Source organism: Vigna umbellata, chromosome 8, assembly GCF_029865625.1.
Source record: "Vigna umbellata cultivar VRB3 chromosome 8, Vumbellata_1.0, whole genome shotgun sequence".
In the NCBI taxonomy this organism is placed as follows: Eukaryota; Viridiplantae; Streptophyta; class Magnoliopsida; order Fabales; family Fabaceae; genus Vigna; species Vigna umbellata.
In genome coordinates, this window is record NC_142172.1 from 48,134,660 (window position 1) to 48,148,584 (window position 13,925).

Here is a 13,925-nt window from a genome sequence, read left to right on the forward strand (position 1 = left end):
ATTTTAAATTTAATAAAAAAATAATAAGTGTGTTTTGTCAAAATATTATAAAAAAAATATATCATTTTCTGTCAAAATGAGTTGTAACCCGTGAGTCAACCTAGCTTACCACGGGTAAAAAACGGATTGAGTTTGAAAAAAAATTAATTTTTGTTTGTCTTTTGTGCTTGTTTTTTAATTATACGACCTAGTGAATGAATCCGTTTAATCGATCAATATTCATATTTTTTGAGTGGGGTTGGGTTGACTCGTGATCAACTCGTGATCAACTCGTGATGGAGACTGAGTTGAGCCGGTTAATAGTTCTGAAATTACATTCGAGTCTTAGTCATTAAAGTTTCTCAACTCCATTGGGGATGTTAGTTGAGTTCTGAAATAAACATGGAAGATGAAGTTTTCAAATGGAGTTCTGGTTTCGCTCTTCTTCGCAAGCTGGTTGGTCCACACCGTATTTATTAACTTTGACCTACTCCAACGAGATTCCTGTTTATCCAGCATCAATCATAACTGGCCGAAAAAGGGTTAGAAATTTTGCAGCGTCATTTCATGAATGAAAAGTAAATGGAAAACACCAGGGATCACTCACCACAACTCACACTCTACAGTGTTACTATTATTTATTTACTTATTTATATTTACTCAAAGTGATGAAAATTTTTATTTTATTTTTGAGAATGAGAGAGAGACACTTAATCACAGTCAATATCGACTGGTTAAGAGTTGTCTGTAGGGCACATCCTTACCTTTTCTCAGGCAACTTGTCAAACTGGGTGACGCTCAACTTGCACATCGACGTTACATAACTGCCTCTCTCTGTGTATATATATATACACATGTCTTTGCACTTTCAACATCCACAATTACAAACATATATCCTCCTCCTCCCCTTATCCCTAGCTTCTTTGCTATAGCTAGAGATGAATCTTTTTTTCTTCTTTCTCCTTCCCTTCTTATTATACTCTTTCTTTTCACTTTTCAAGTTGATTCTTCAACGTAGAGGCCAATCATGTTACATGTTGGCCTACGAGTGCTTTATGCCTCCAGAAGACACCAAACTCAACACTGACTCCGCCACAAAGATTGTCCTACGAAACAGAAAGCTGAGGTTGGAGGAGTTGAGGTTTCTCCTCAAAACCATTGTCAGTTCGGGGATTGGGGAGAACACTTACTGCCCCAGAACCGTTCTTGAAGGGAGAGAAGAGTGTCCATCTCTTAAAGAGACGTACGAGGAAATAGACGAGATCATGTTCGACACACTCGACAACCTCTTCAAGAAGACGGCTATTTCACCCTCCGAGATAGACATCCTCGTAGTCAACGTGTCCTTGTTCTCGCCGGCACCTTCTCTCACAGCACGTATCATAAACAGGTACAAAATGAGAGAAAACGTCAAGGCTTTCAATCTTACAGGAATGGGGTGTAGTGCAAGTGTCGTCGCTATTGATGTGGTGCAGCAACTCTTCAAGACTTACAAGAACTCTGTCGGGGTTGTTGTGAGCACTGAGGATCTTGGTGCACATTGGTACTGTGGAACGGACAAGAAAATGATGCTTTCTAACTGCCTCTTTCGCTCCGGTGGCTGCTCTGTGATGTTGACAAACAAGCCTTCTCTGAAGAACCGTGCAATATTGAAACTGAAGCACATGGAGAGGACCCAGTACGGTGCTGATGACGAGGCTTACAACTGCTGCATACAGGTGGAAGATGAGCAGGGGTACTCGGGTTTTCGCCTCACCAAGAGTCTTGTCAAGAGTGCCGCTCAAGCCTTGACGGTGAACCTTCAAGCGATGGCACCCAAGATTCTGCCAGTGTGGGAAATGTTAAGGTTCCTTTTTTCCTCTGTAAGGTACAGTGGGATGAAGAAAAGGGAAATGGTACCCTTTTTCACTGGGCTGGTTCTTGGCAGGAACAAGATGAAAAAGACAAAAGTTAATCTGTTGGGAGGGGGGTTGAATTTCAAGACAGGAATAGAGCACTTTTGTGTGCATCCTGGAGGGAGGGCAGTTATTGACGGGGTTGGCAAGGGTTTTAGGCTCACTGAATATGACCTTGAACCTGCGAGGATGGCACTTCACCGATGGGGGAACACTTCTGCTGGTGGTCTTTGGTACGTTTTGGGTTACATGGAGGCGAAGAAGAGGCTGAAGAAGGGTGATAGGATCCTGATGATTAGCCTTGGAGCTGGGTTCAAGTGCAACAACTGTGTTTGGGAGGTGATGAAGGACTTGTCTGATACCAATGTGTGGAAGGACTGCATAGAAAGTTACCCTCCAGAGAACCTGAATAACCCTTTCAAGGATAAGTATGATTGGATCAATGAAGAGTATCTTAGCTTTGTGAGGTTGGATTTTAGCAGGATGGTCCTTTAGGTGGGGTACAGAGGGAGAGGTACAGTTCAGTAAAATAAGAAGAGAAAGGAAAAGAAATATAAACTCTATATCAAACTATACAGGTTAATTATTCAATTAGAAGTTGTGGAATATGCGATGACGTTAATTTCCAGGTTTGAAAGTATTTTATTCTGGTTCGTGTTTAAACACAAAGATCCATATAATTAGTCAGAGGAAGAACAAGTGTAGATTTGATTTGTTGAGAGAAACTTGATGACAAACATGTACTATTGTTGTGCTATTTATGAAATAAAGTTTCATGTTATTAATGTGGTGTGGTTTTATTCACAACTGGTGAATGGCATCTCTGTTAAGATCTAGAAAACATTAAACAAATATAACTTTGTCGAAGATGTCAATCAGAAACACTTTCATGAATACAATCGTAATTCTATATCTTCTCAGTGGCAGAAAAAACAAAATCAAATAATGGAATATATATATATATATATATATATATATATATAACTCTAAGTCTACATCTAATGTACTTAAAAGCTGATTGATACAAGATATGGACATACGTCTCTGATTGCGTATTTTATAAACTCATAATTATCTTATGCTATATTAAACATAGCAAACATACCGATGTTATGTTGTTTCAATTGATTCGTCAAATTTTATAAATAAAATCTCAAATTTTAATCAGTGAATAAAAGAACAGATTGAAAGCGAAGATCTGTTGAAATTAATTATTTAGTGCTATATACTAACAGAAAGAAAAATCAGTGGCTAAAAATACTGTTCTTAGACTAAATGCAACTGAAAATATCTTATTTTATCCCATCTTTTGCGGCCCAATGTCTCTATAAAAGTATAAATAAGATAAATTCACTATTATTAATTGATACAAGTTAATTAGGAAATAGTAAAAAATAAAGAGCTGAAGATTATAGATAAATATAAAAATAAAAATAAAAGATAAAATTAAAAATTAAAGACAAAGATGATAATATAAATAAATAAATAAAAAATAAACCAAACTCTAAACTAAAAAAGGTTGTTGAACAATATTTACACATGTATTGTACATATTCGTATATTTTAATAAACTGTACAGATTGAAGAAACTGTTGAGCTAAACTTTTGTGGAGCATAGCATTAATGACAGAAGGATTTATCTCATATCTAACTTTTTATCTTGCTTTCCTGTGAAAATCATGACTCATCATCTATAAATATTCTAAAGATTGCATAGGTAATATTCTGGAGAGACAGTGTAATATTGAGATGGAGAATATATAACAGTGATGAAATATATAGATATATATATATATATATATATATAATCAAATTTCCTTTTGCTTCAAAATTACATCGATAAATATAAAAAAGTTCATTACATTATAAAAGAGTGCACATTGATTATATTAAGATATTGATTAGATTAAGTTTTTCTATTGAAGTAACATAGTATATTATTAAAGAATGAATGTAACCTTTGTAATATCTCTCAACGAATCCATCTGTATTTTCTGAATATTATAGTTTGCTGAATAATGCAGAAAAAAAAATCTTAAACAGATAGAATACAAACATAATTTCAACTGATTAGTTCAATGTTGCGGTGCCTTTTTCTGACTCCATCGTTTTCCCAATTGGCTGCTGTGAACCTTTTTTTTTTCTTTTTCATTTTTCTGTTCATTTTAGGTTTTGGTACGTACATATTCCATGCAATATATAATATACATGCACATGTCATCCTTCTATATCATATTGTTAGAATTTTTTAACCTAAATCTTTCTTAAGATATTGTATCATTTATCACATTATATATCACTTCTTTGTTTTGATATTTTTCTCCTCAACATATATTAATTTCACAACTTAAAAGAATGAATTCACAACAAAATTATTTGTTACAAATTGAAATATTAATTTTTTGAGTAATCTTCTTTTTTGAATATATGAACGTTTTGTTTTTCAAATTAATGATTGTTTTTTTAAATATCCTTTTTTATGCTACTATACTCAAAGTATTGTACCATATGAGAGATCGACTATAACAAATATCATCATATTGGATCAGTGTGCTATTATGGTAACAAAATACATCTAATTAAAGATTAAAATATCCTAAACACATCATTCACGTATAGTAGATATTGTTCATTAATTCTTAGGATATATATTTTGTCGATTTGAGTATCAAAGTGTTTTCCAAACACCCATTTCACATCTTGAGGGGGACGAAGACTGTGTCAAGAAATACATCTTTAAAAACACTAAAATTATATTACCTATACAATAAAAATCTGTAGGCAATTCAATAAATTCGTAATAATACAATTTTATTTATGGATTACTTACAGAAAAAGATTATAGGTAGTCGTACCAATCTATGAATTCTTTTTGTAGATAATTACATGTGTCTATAACAAAATTACAAATAAATTTATTTGTTGGTAATGACTTACATATAAATTCATATGTAATTATCTTACAGATCCAAACCTGGCATGTACATGATATTACTGCAACAAACTGACATTTTACTGCAATAGAGAATTTATACAATATTTAAGTAATACTCATTAAAACAAACGGTGTCAACATACAATATTGTAATATTCGTAACTAAGTTTAACAAATGTGAAAAATCCAAACAATATAACACTAAAACGATCTGAATATAAAAAACCTATCTTAACATGATTTCGAAAGATAATAATAAATAAAGTCCTTCGAAATAACAATAAATAAAGTCCCTTAATAACCACTAATTTTGTAGTGTTGATGAATGAAAGTAAACATAAAAGAGCATGGGACAGTCAAAGGCCAGATTACTTATTTATTATATTTCCTTTCTTCTCACGCAAGTTGTCAAAGTGAATGAATTTAAGTGAGTTTATTATGAAAAACTGAACGAACTTTACTAGTTAATGAGAGTAATTATGACTAATTCAATAAAATTTATTAGTTATAAGTGCATCCAATTTAAATATTATAATTCAATATTGTTTGCAGTTAAAGTGGATTCTTGAAAGGTGAGGCTCATCCAACATCTTTGGACGTGTGTGTGTGTGTATATATATATATATATATATATATATATATATATATATATATATATATATATATATATAATACTCATGCATTTGCATTTGTAACATTCACAATTACAAACATATATCCTCGTCACAATTACAAACATTCACTGCTTTCTTAGGTACAGCTAGACATGAATCTTTTGTTCTTATTTCTCCTTCCCTTCTTATTATACTCTTTCTTTTCACTTTTCAAGTTGATTCTTCAACGTAGAGGCCAATCATGTTACATGTTGGCCTACGAGTGCTTTATGCCTCCAGAAGACACCAAACTCAACACTGACTCCGCCTCAAAGATCGTCCTACGAAACAGAAGGCTGAGGTTGGAGGAGTTGAGGTTTCTCCTCAAAACCATTGTCAGTTCGGGGATTGGAGAGAACACTTACTGCCCAAGAACCATTCTTGAAGGGAGAGAGGAGTGTCCATCTCTTAAGGACATGGACGAGGAAATAGACGAGATCATGTTCGACACACTCGACAACCTCTTCAAGAAAACGGGAATTTGACCCTCCGAAATAGACATCCTCGTAGTGAACGTGTCCTTGTTCTCGCCGGCACCTTCTCTCTCAGCACGGATCATAAACAGGTACAAAATGAAAGAAAACGTCAAAACATTCAATCTTGCAGGAATGGGTTGTAGTGCAAGTGTCGTCGCTATTGATGTGGTGCAGCAACTCTTCAAGATTCACAAGAACTCTGTTGGGATAGTTGTGAGCACTGAAGATCTTGGTGCACATTGGTACAGTGGAACGGACAGGACAATGATGCTTTCTAACTGCCTCTTTCGCTCTGGTGGCTGCTCTGTGATGTTTACAAACAAGCCTTCTCTGAAGGGCCGTTCGATATTAAAACTGAAGCACATGGAGAGGACCCAGTACGGTGCTGATGACGAGGCTTACAACTGCTGTATACACGTGGAAGATGAGCAGGGGTATTTGGGTCATCGCCTCACCAAGAGTCTTGTCAAGAGTGCCGCTCAAGCCTTGACGGTGAACCTTCAAGTGATGGCACCGAAGATTCTACCAGTGTGGGAAATGGTAAGGTTCTTTTTTGTCTCTGTAATGAAGAAGAGGGAGATGCTACCGTTTTTCATTGCGCTGATACCTGGCAAGAACAAGACGAAGGTGACAAAAGTTAATCTGTTGGGAGGGGGATTGAATTTCAAGAGAGGGATAGAGCACTTCTGTGTGCATCCTGGAGGAAGGGCAGTTATTGATGGGGTTGGCAAAGGTTTTAGGCTCACTGAATATGACCTAGAGCCTGCGAGGATGGCCCTTCACCGTTGGGGGAACACTTCTTCCGGTGGCCTTTGGTACGTTTTAGGTTACATGGAGGCGAAGAAGAGGCTGAAAAAGGGTGATAGGATCCTGATGATTAGTCTTGGTGCTGGGTTGTGCAACAACTGTGTTTGGGAGGTGATGAGGGACTTGTCTGATACCAATGTGTGGAAGGACTCCAAAGAAAGTTACCCTCCAGAGAACACAAGTAACCCTTTCAAGGACAAGTATGATTGGATCAATGACGAATATCTTAGCTTTGTGAGGTTGGATTTTAGCAGGATGATCCTTTAGGTGATGATGTTAATTTCCAGGTTTGAAAGTATTTATTCTGGTTCATGTTTAAACACAAAGATCCAGATAATAAGTCAGAGGAAGAGCAAGTGTAGAGTTGATTTGTTGAGAGAAACTTGATGACAAGCACGTACTATTGTTGTGCTATGGATGAAATAAAGTTTGATGTCATTAATGTTGTTCAGAACTGGTGTTTCTGACTTGCCCGCCGTAACCTAAATTTCTGCATGGCCGTCGCTTAGGGTGTGTTCATGTTAGGTGACCTGGGGGAGATAACTCAGGAGAGCAATTAAATGCATTTAAGGGAATTTGAGGATAATATTTTTATTGTTTTTTTGAGTGAATTTGTGAGTAACTGAGAGTAGATTTGAAAGTAAAGTATGTGAAAATTAGTGTAGGATTTGATTGATGTAATAAATAAAAAATGTGTTTAATGGGTAAAAGTTGAAGATTATCAAAATGTCTCTAGTTATTAAAGTAATATAAAATTATAATTTTTAATGTTATATTTAATTGTAAAAATGTTTATAAAAAAATTAAAATTAATTATTAAAATTAATTTTAAAAGTTTATAATTTAGTAAAATAAAATAAGAGAACAAAATTGATGAGCATAGGAGGAGACAGATGCTTGCTCTACAGGAGAAAAAACAATAATGATTCAGTAATGAATTACATAGACATAAAAGTGGACAAAATATGTACAAGTTGAAATGTTAGAAATGAATATATTAAAAAACAATACGAAAATGAAAGTCGAACGATGAGATTCACACATTGGAGCCGAATAAATGGGTTGAAAGACTTCCTGCATAATGGAGGAACTAAATATAGGGACATTGGAACCAAATACGAGTTCCTTTGTTTTTGTTTAGAAGCTTGGAACCAAATACGTTCATTTTTGGAACCGAAGTTAAATTTCATTTTTCTTCGTCTTCTTGAGTTTGAAACACTCGAATAACGTTAATATTATCGTGGTATTTTACAAAGAGTTTGGGACATGATATTTCATTGCAATTCAATGCAAATCCAAACAACATAACGAGATGGATAAAATAAGGATATCTCGCAAATCAGTACAATTCAGTCTTCACAGATCAACCCAAACGAATAGAAATTAATCAACAATCCATCTGCACAAACAATTGTCCATAGAAGTGAACAAGGCCTTACTGTGATATTTCCAACTAATTCTTCCTTCATTTTTATTTTATGTTGGTGATATGTTAAGTAACTGTCCTTTTTCTGATTTCGATTTCTAAACCCATCCTACCAAAATAATTAAACGCGCAAATTAATGAGAAAGGAAACTTAAATTGTCAGTATATGATTGCTATAGACAAATAATTTTCATTTTGCCCTGTCATGTGTCATTTTCTACAACCCATTGTTATGAATTAATATAGACTCACTGATCATAAAATTTAGGTGCGGTATAAAGATCTAAATATATTAGTTACACTTTTAATTTGTCTCTTTATTAGTTACCATGTCCGTAACGTAACATTCTCTTAAATGTAATAAACTTTATACATTTACATACATAATTTATTACAAAAATTAGGTATAACTAGCTAGCAGTAACAATTCACATTAATTGATTTCTTATATTTCTTTTACCATAAATTAACAATTGAAGTATGAAAGAGGTGTATAGACGTGTCTTAGTATAACATGTCACAATTTGTCTCTTGGCTATCAAATAATTAATCCTTATATTGCTCAGATTTGATTTCAAAGGCATGCGTATCGTGTTGTAATGCAACTTTATAATCATGACTACGATTAGCATTCCATTTTTAAGATTTAGCTGCTATTTGTAGGGTTCCTTTCAGCAACTGAAGGTAAAATAATTCATCATGTTTATCCTTTTATATCATCTTGTCTATCTTTTCAGCCAATTCCTTCCTTTCTCTGATCCTAACGATCGCACACTATTGTTATAACAATGTCTTGAGAGGAACATGGGCAAGTTATGAACTATCATCTGCCTACATATCATTCAATCAATATCTGATGGTTACGTTTTACTTCCCTTGCAATATATGTTTCATCTGCTGCTGCTGTAATAACAAAGGAATAAACATTGTTGATGTATGGTTTCTCACAGTAGCTAGTATAATATGAAATTCGCGTCCACTCTATATTGTGAATTATCACTCTAGTCAAAGTGTGACTTTGAACAAAGGTTACTCTTTATTTTAAAAACATAAATTATGAAAATACATATTTTCATTTTCTTATACCTACTTAAGACTATTTAAAATTAATATATCTCAATTTATTTTATATTTTAAAATATAAATTTACTCTTTTAAAATTATTTTATTCTTATAATATAAATGAATATGAATATAAATGTGTAAATTACTTTTCATTTTTATCCGACATATAGATCATAAGTGGTCGAAGAAGGGTTAGAAATTTCGCTGTGTCAAATGAAAGTAAACTGAAAAGATCGGAGATCAGTCACAAGCCAGATTATTTATTTGTTTATTTCCTCCCTTCTCACGCAACTTGACAAAGTGAATGAATTTAGTAAGTGGGTTTATTATGACAAACTCAATCAAACTCCCTAGTTCCTAAAAGTAATGAGAGTTTATCGCTAATTAAATAAAATTTATTAATAGTATATAAATGCATCCAATTTATATATTTATATATTACAATTCAATGTTATTTGAAGTTAAAAGTGGAATCTTGAAAAGTGAAGCTCATCTTAGCTTGTTAACATTGCATAGCTGCCTATGTGTATATATATGCTCATGCATTTGCACTCATCCCCATATCTCTAGCTTCTATGATATACCTAAAGATGGATGTTTTGTTCTTATGCCTCCTTCCCTTCTTATTCTACACTTTCTTTTCCCTTTTCAAGTTGATTCTTCAACGTAGAAGCCAAGCATGTTACATGTTGGCCTACGAGTGCTTTATGCCTCCAGAAGACAACAAACTCAACACGGTCTCCGCCACAAAGATTGTCCTACGAAACACAAAACTGAGGTTGGAGGAGTTGAGGTTTCTCCTCAAAACCATTGTCAGTTCGGGGATTGGAGAGAACACTTACGGCCCCAGGACCATTCTTGAAGGGAGAGAAGAGTGTCCGTCTCTTAAGGACACGTACGAGGAAATAGACGAGATCATGTTCGACACACTCGACAACCTCTTCAAGAAGACGGCTATTTCACCCTCCCAGATAGACATCCTCGTAGTCAACGTGTCCTTGTTCTCTTCCGCACCTTCTCTGGCAGCACGTATCATAAACAGGTACAAAATGAGAGAAAACGTCAAGGCTTTCAATCTTGCAGGAATGGGGTGTAGTGCAAGTGTCGTCGCTATTGAAGTGGTGCAGCAACTCTTCAAGACTTACAAGAACTCTGTCGGGATTGTTGTGAGCACTGAGGATCTTGGTGCACATTGGTACTGTGGAACGGACAAGAAAATGATGCTTTCTAACTGCCTCTTTCGCTCTGGCGGCTGCTCTTTGATGTTTACAAACAAGCCTTCTCTGAAGGACCGTGCAATATTGAAACTGAAACACATGGAGAGGACCCAGTACGGTGCTGATGATGAGGCTTACGACTGCTGCATGCAGGTGGAAGATGAGCAGGGGTACTCGGGTTTTCGCCTCAGCAAGAGTCTTGTCAAGATTGCCGCTCAAGCCTTGACGGTGAACCTTCAAGCGATGGCACCCAAGATTCTGCCAGTGTGGGAAATAGTAAGGTTCCTTTTTGTCTCTGTAAGGTACAGTGGGATGAAGAAAAGGGAAATGGTACCCTTTTTCACTGGGCTGGTTCTTGGCAAGAACAAGTTAAAGAAGACAAAAGTGAATCTGTTGGGAGGGGAGTTGAATTTCAAGAAAGGAATAGAGCACTTTTGTGTGCATCCTGGAGGGAGGGCAGTTATTGATGGGGTTGGCAAGGGTTTTAGGCTTACTGAATATGACCTAGAACCTGCGAGGATGGCACTTCACCGATGGGGGAACACTTCTGCTGGTGGTCTTTGGTACGTTTTGGGTTACATGGAGGCGAAGAAGAGGCTGAAGAAGGGTGATAGGATCCTGATGATTAGCCTTGGAGCTGGGTTCAAGTGCAACAACTGTGTTTGGGAGGTGATGAAGGACTTGTCTGATACCAATGTGTGGAAGGATTGCATAGAAAGTTACCCTCCAGAGAACCTTAGTAACCCTTTCAAGGATAAGTTTGATTGGATCAATGAAGATTATCTTAGCTTTGTGAGGTTGGATTTAAGCAGGATTGTCATTTAGGTGGGGTACTGCGAGATGGTATAGTTCAGTAAAACTCTTTATATCAAACTATACAGGTTAATTATTTAGTTACAAGTTATGGAATGTGATGATGTTAATTTGCAGCTTTTAATGGATTGATTCTCGTTATAGGAGGAACAGAGTGTAGAGTTCATTTGTTGAGAGACTGCTGTTGAGATAATTGGGTGACGACAGAACATTTGTTCACATTGGGATGAACACAAAACAGATATGTGGGGCTCTTCTGATGCAATAGCAATTGCATGTCCTCCACCACCTTCGGAAGACCAGCGGTACCTGATGGCTGCTTGGATTTGAGTTTCTAGAGACAATTATGGTTTTCATGAAGAAGCATATACATATCTTATTCACTTGGAACAGTTCCTCCTCCCGTTTAACCGAAGCTTTACAAGAATTTCATTGAAGCTTTAGAAGAATTTGCCTTGCTTTTGTTTGTGTGTATACATCAAAGAATGACTTTTCAAATAAGGCTTCTTATTATAATATGTAGTCTATCTTTTGAAACAAAGCTTCCTGTTGTAATATCTAGTTTCTGTTATGAAACAAACTTCCTGTAATAATAATGTAAAATTTAATAGGTCTACGAAAAAGTTTTTGATTTAATTACTTCTTTTTTTTCATTCTTGTTTGTACGATAGATGCTACAAAGTTGATAACACAAGTATATCAAATTTCATAACTAAAAAAACATTAACTTAGTCATATTTTACAAACAACTAATCATGTGCTGCCTCAATCTCTAATAAAGCTTCATTCAAATTTTGGAATGGTGCAGCATCTAAAATAGTCTAACTAAATTCTAATGATTGATTTGATGCAATACATCATTTGGCATATTTCTTTGCCTCTTTGAGTTTAGATAGTTTTTCATCTTCTGTTGTATAGCCCAAATTCTCTTTACCTCCTACATATTTACTCATCAAAAGATTCCTTTTGTTGGGTGTGAATTTTTGTTTAGAACTAGGGTTGCTGACGGGCGGTAATCTTAAATCTATTTCACACCACAACACAGTGTATAGTAGATCACGACAAAAGAGAGTATAATAGAAAGAAAATCCAAAAGAGAATAAAACATCCGAATACGAGAACGGATTCGGTGCACCTTGTTCAACGAAGTGAAGGTTATAAGCACCACCAACTACCAACCAAGAGCACCTCCCACACAATGGTCCACCACGACAGAGAAGAAACAAAGAAGAAGGACCACCGGTAGAAATGGAAGCAGAATGGAAGGTTGTTGGAAGTTACTGTAGTTTGCAAACCTTGCGCTTAAAAGTGGAACTTGAAAAGTGAGGGTCATCGTAGTACGTTAACATGAAAAATATTTTTTTGGTGATGGGTACATTTCAAATATTTTTTTTAAAATAAATTCAAATGAAGTCAATAAAATAATAAAATAATAACATGATAACATGTAGTAAATTGTTAAAAAATTATTATAAAAAGTTGTTAAAAAGTCCCGGTAACATTATCTGTGTGTATATATATATATGCTAACGCATTTGCACTCATCCCCATATCCCTTTCTTCTTTGATATAGCTAGAGATGGATGTTTTGTTCTTATGCCTCCTTCCCTTCTTATTATACTCTTTCTTTTCCCTTTTCAGGTTGATTCTTCAACGTAGAGGCCAATCATGTTACATGTTGGCCTACGAGTGCTTTATTCCTCCAGAGACACCAAACTCAACACCGAGTCCGCCACAAAGATTACCCTACAAAACAGAAAGTTGAGGTTGGAGGAGTTGAAGTTTCTCTTCAAAACCATTGTGTTTTCGGGGATTGGGGAGAACACTTACTGCTCCAGAACCATTCTTGAAGGGAGAGAGGAGTGTCCATCTCTTAAGGACACGTACGAGGAAATAGACGAGATCATGTTCGACACACTCGACAACCTCTTCAAGAAGACGGCTATTTCACCCTCCGAGATAGACATCCTCGTAGTCAACGTGTCCTTGTTCTCGCCGGCACCTTCTCTCACAGCACGTATCATAAACAGGTACAAAATGAGAGAAAACGTCAAAGCTTTCAATCTTATAGGAATGGGGTGCAGTGCAAGTGTCATCGCTATTGATGTGGTGCAGCAACTCTTCAAGACTTACAAGAACTCTGTCGGAATTGTTGTGAGCACTCAGGATATTGGTGCACATTGGTACTGTGGCACGGACAAGAAATTTACATTTTGTGTTTTATTTTATGTGTTGTTACTCTTCTGGGTTTGAGTAGCATGTACTGTTGAGTTCGGTTTCCATGCTATATAAACCGTACTAAAAAGCCTATGGTGGTGTAATAAAAAATGAGATAACCTAAAACCTAAAAATGAGATAACCTAAAAATACCTTTTTGTTAAAATGTTAAAATATATAAATAAAAGTAAATACAGATATAAACAGAATCAAATATATATTACTGAAAATGGAGTTTTTGAAACATGAAACACGGACAGTGTTCCAAGCAAATAATGCAACTAATGGGAGCACAAGCACAGTGACTCTGAGTGCCCTCATTACTACACTGCAGAAGATGGTAGAAGCCTTAACTGCTTCCGTCACTGCAGCCAGAAAGAAAATAACAGTTAAACGAATTCATATTGGGTAGCTGAGGTTTAAAAGAGAACCAAACCAAACC

General features: G+C 35.5%; 1 protein-coding gene and 3 pseudogenes across 4 annotated transcripts; all 4 read left to right on the forward strand.

Annotated features, from left to right (window-relative positions):
• Window positions 1-839: 839 nt before the first annotated feature.
• LOC124832715 (3-ketoacyl-CoA synthase 19-like) lies at window positions 840-2,659 on the forward strand. The gene has a single exon (XM_047306989.2). The coding sequence runs from the start codon at window positions 918-920 to the stop codon at window positions 2,367-2,369; it is 1,452 nt and encodes a 483-aa protein (XP_047162945.2). The 5' UTR covers window positions 840-917; the 3' UTR covers window positions 2,370-2,659.
• Window positions 2,660-5,575: 2,916 nt separating this feature from the next.
• On the forward strand, window positions 5,576-7,378 carry LOC124832074 (3-ketoacyl-CoA synthase 19 pseudogene; annotated as a pseudogene).
• A 2,427-nt stretch (window positions 7,379-9,805) lies between these two features.
• On the forward strand, window positions 9,806-11,902 carry LOC148194849 (3-ketoacyl-CoA synthase 19 pseudogene; annotated as a pseudogene). Of its 3 annotated transcripts, none has more exons than XR_015781350.1 (2): window positions 9,806-11,334; window positions 11,411-11,902. The product of XR_015781350.1 is annotated as a 3-ketoacyl-CoA synthase 19 pseudogene, transcript variant X1 (transcript). The 3 variants fall into 3 exon arrangements; XR_015781352.1 differs by having other exon boundaries at window positions 9,806-11,296; window positions 11,384-11,902; XR_015781351.1 differs by having other exon boundaries at window positions 9,806-11,296.
• Window positions 11,903-12,934: 1,032 nt separating this feature from the next.
• Window positions 12,935-13,519, forward strand: LOC148194850 (3-ketoacyl-CoA synthase 19 pseudogene; annotated as a pseudogene).
• Window positions 13,520-13,925: the final 406 nt, after the last annotated feature.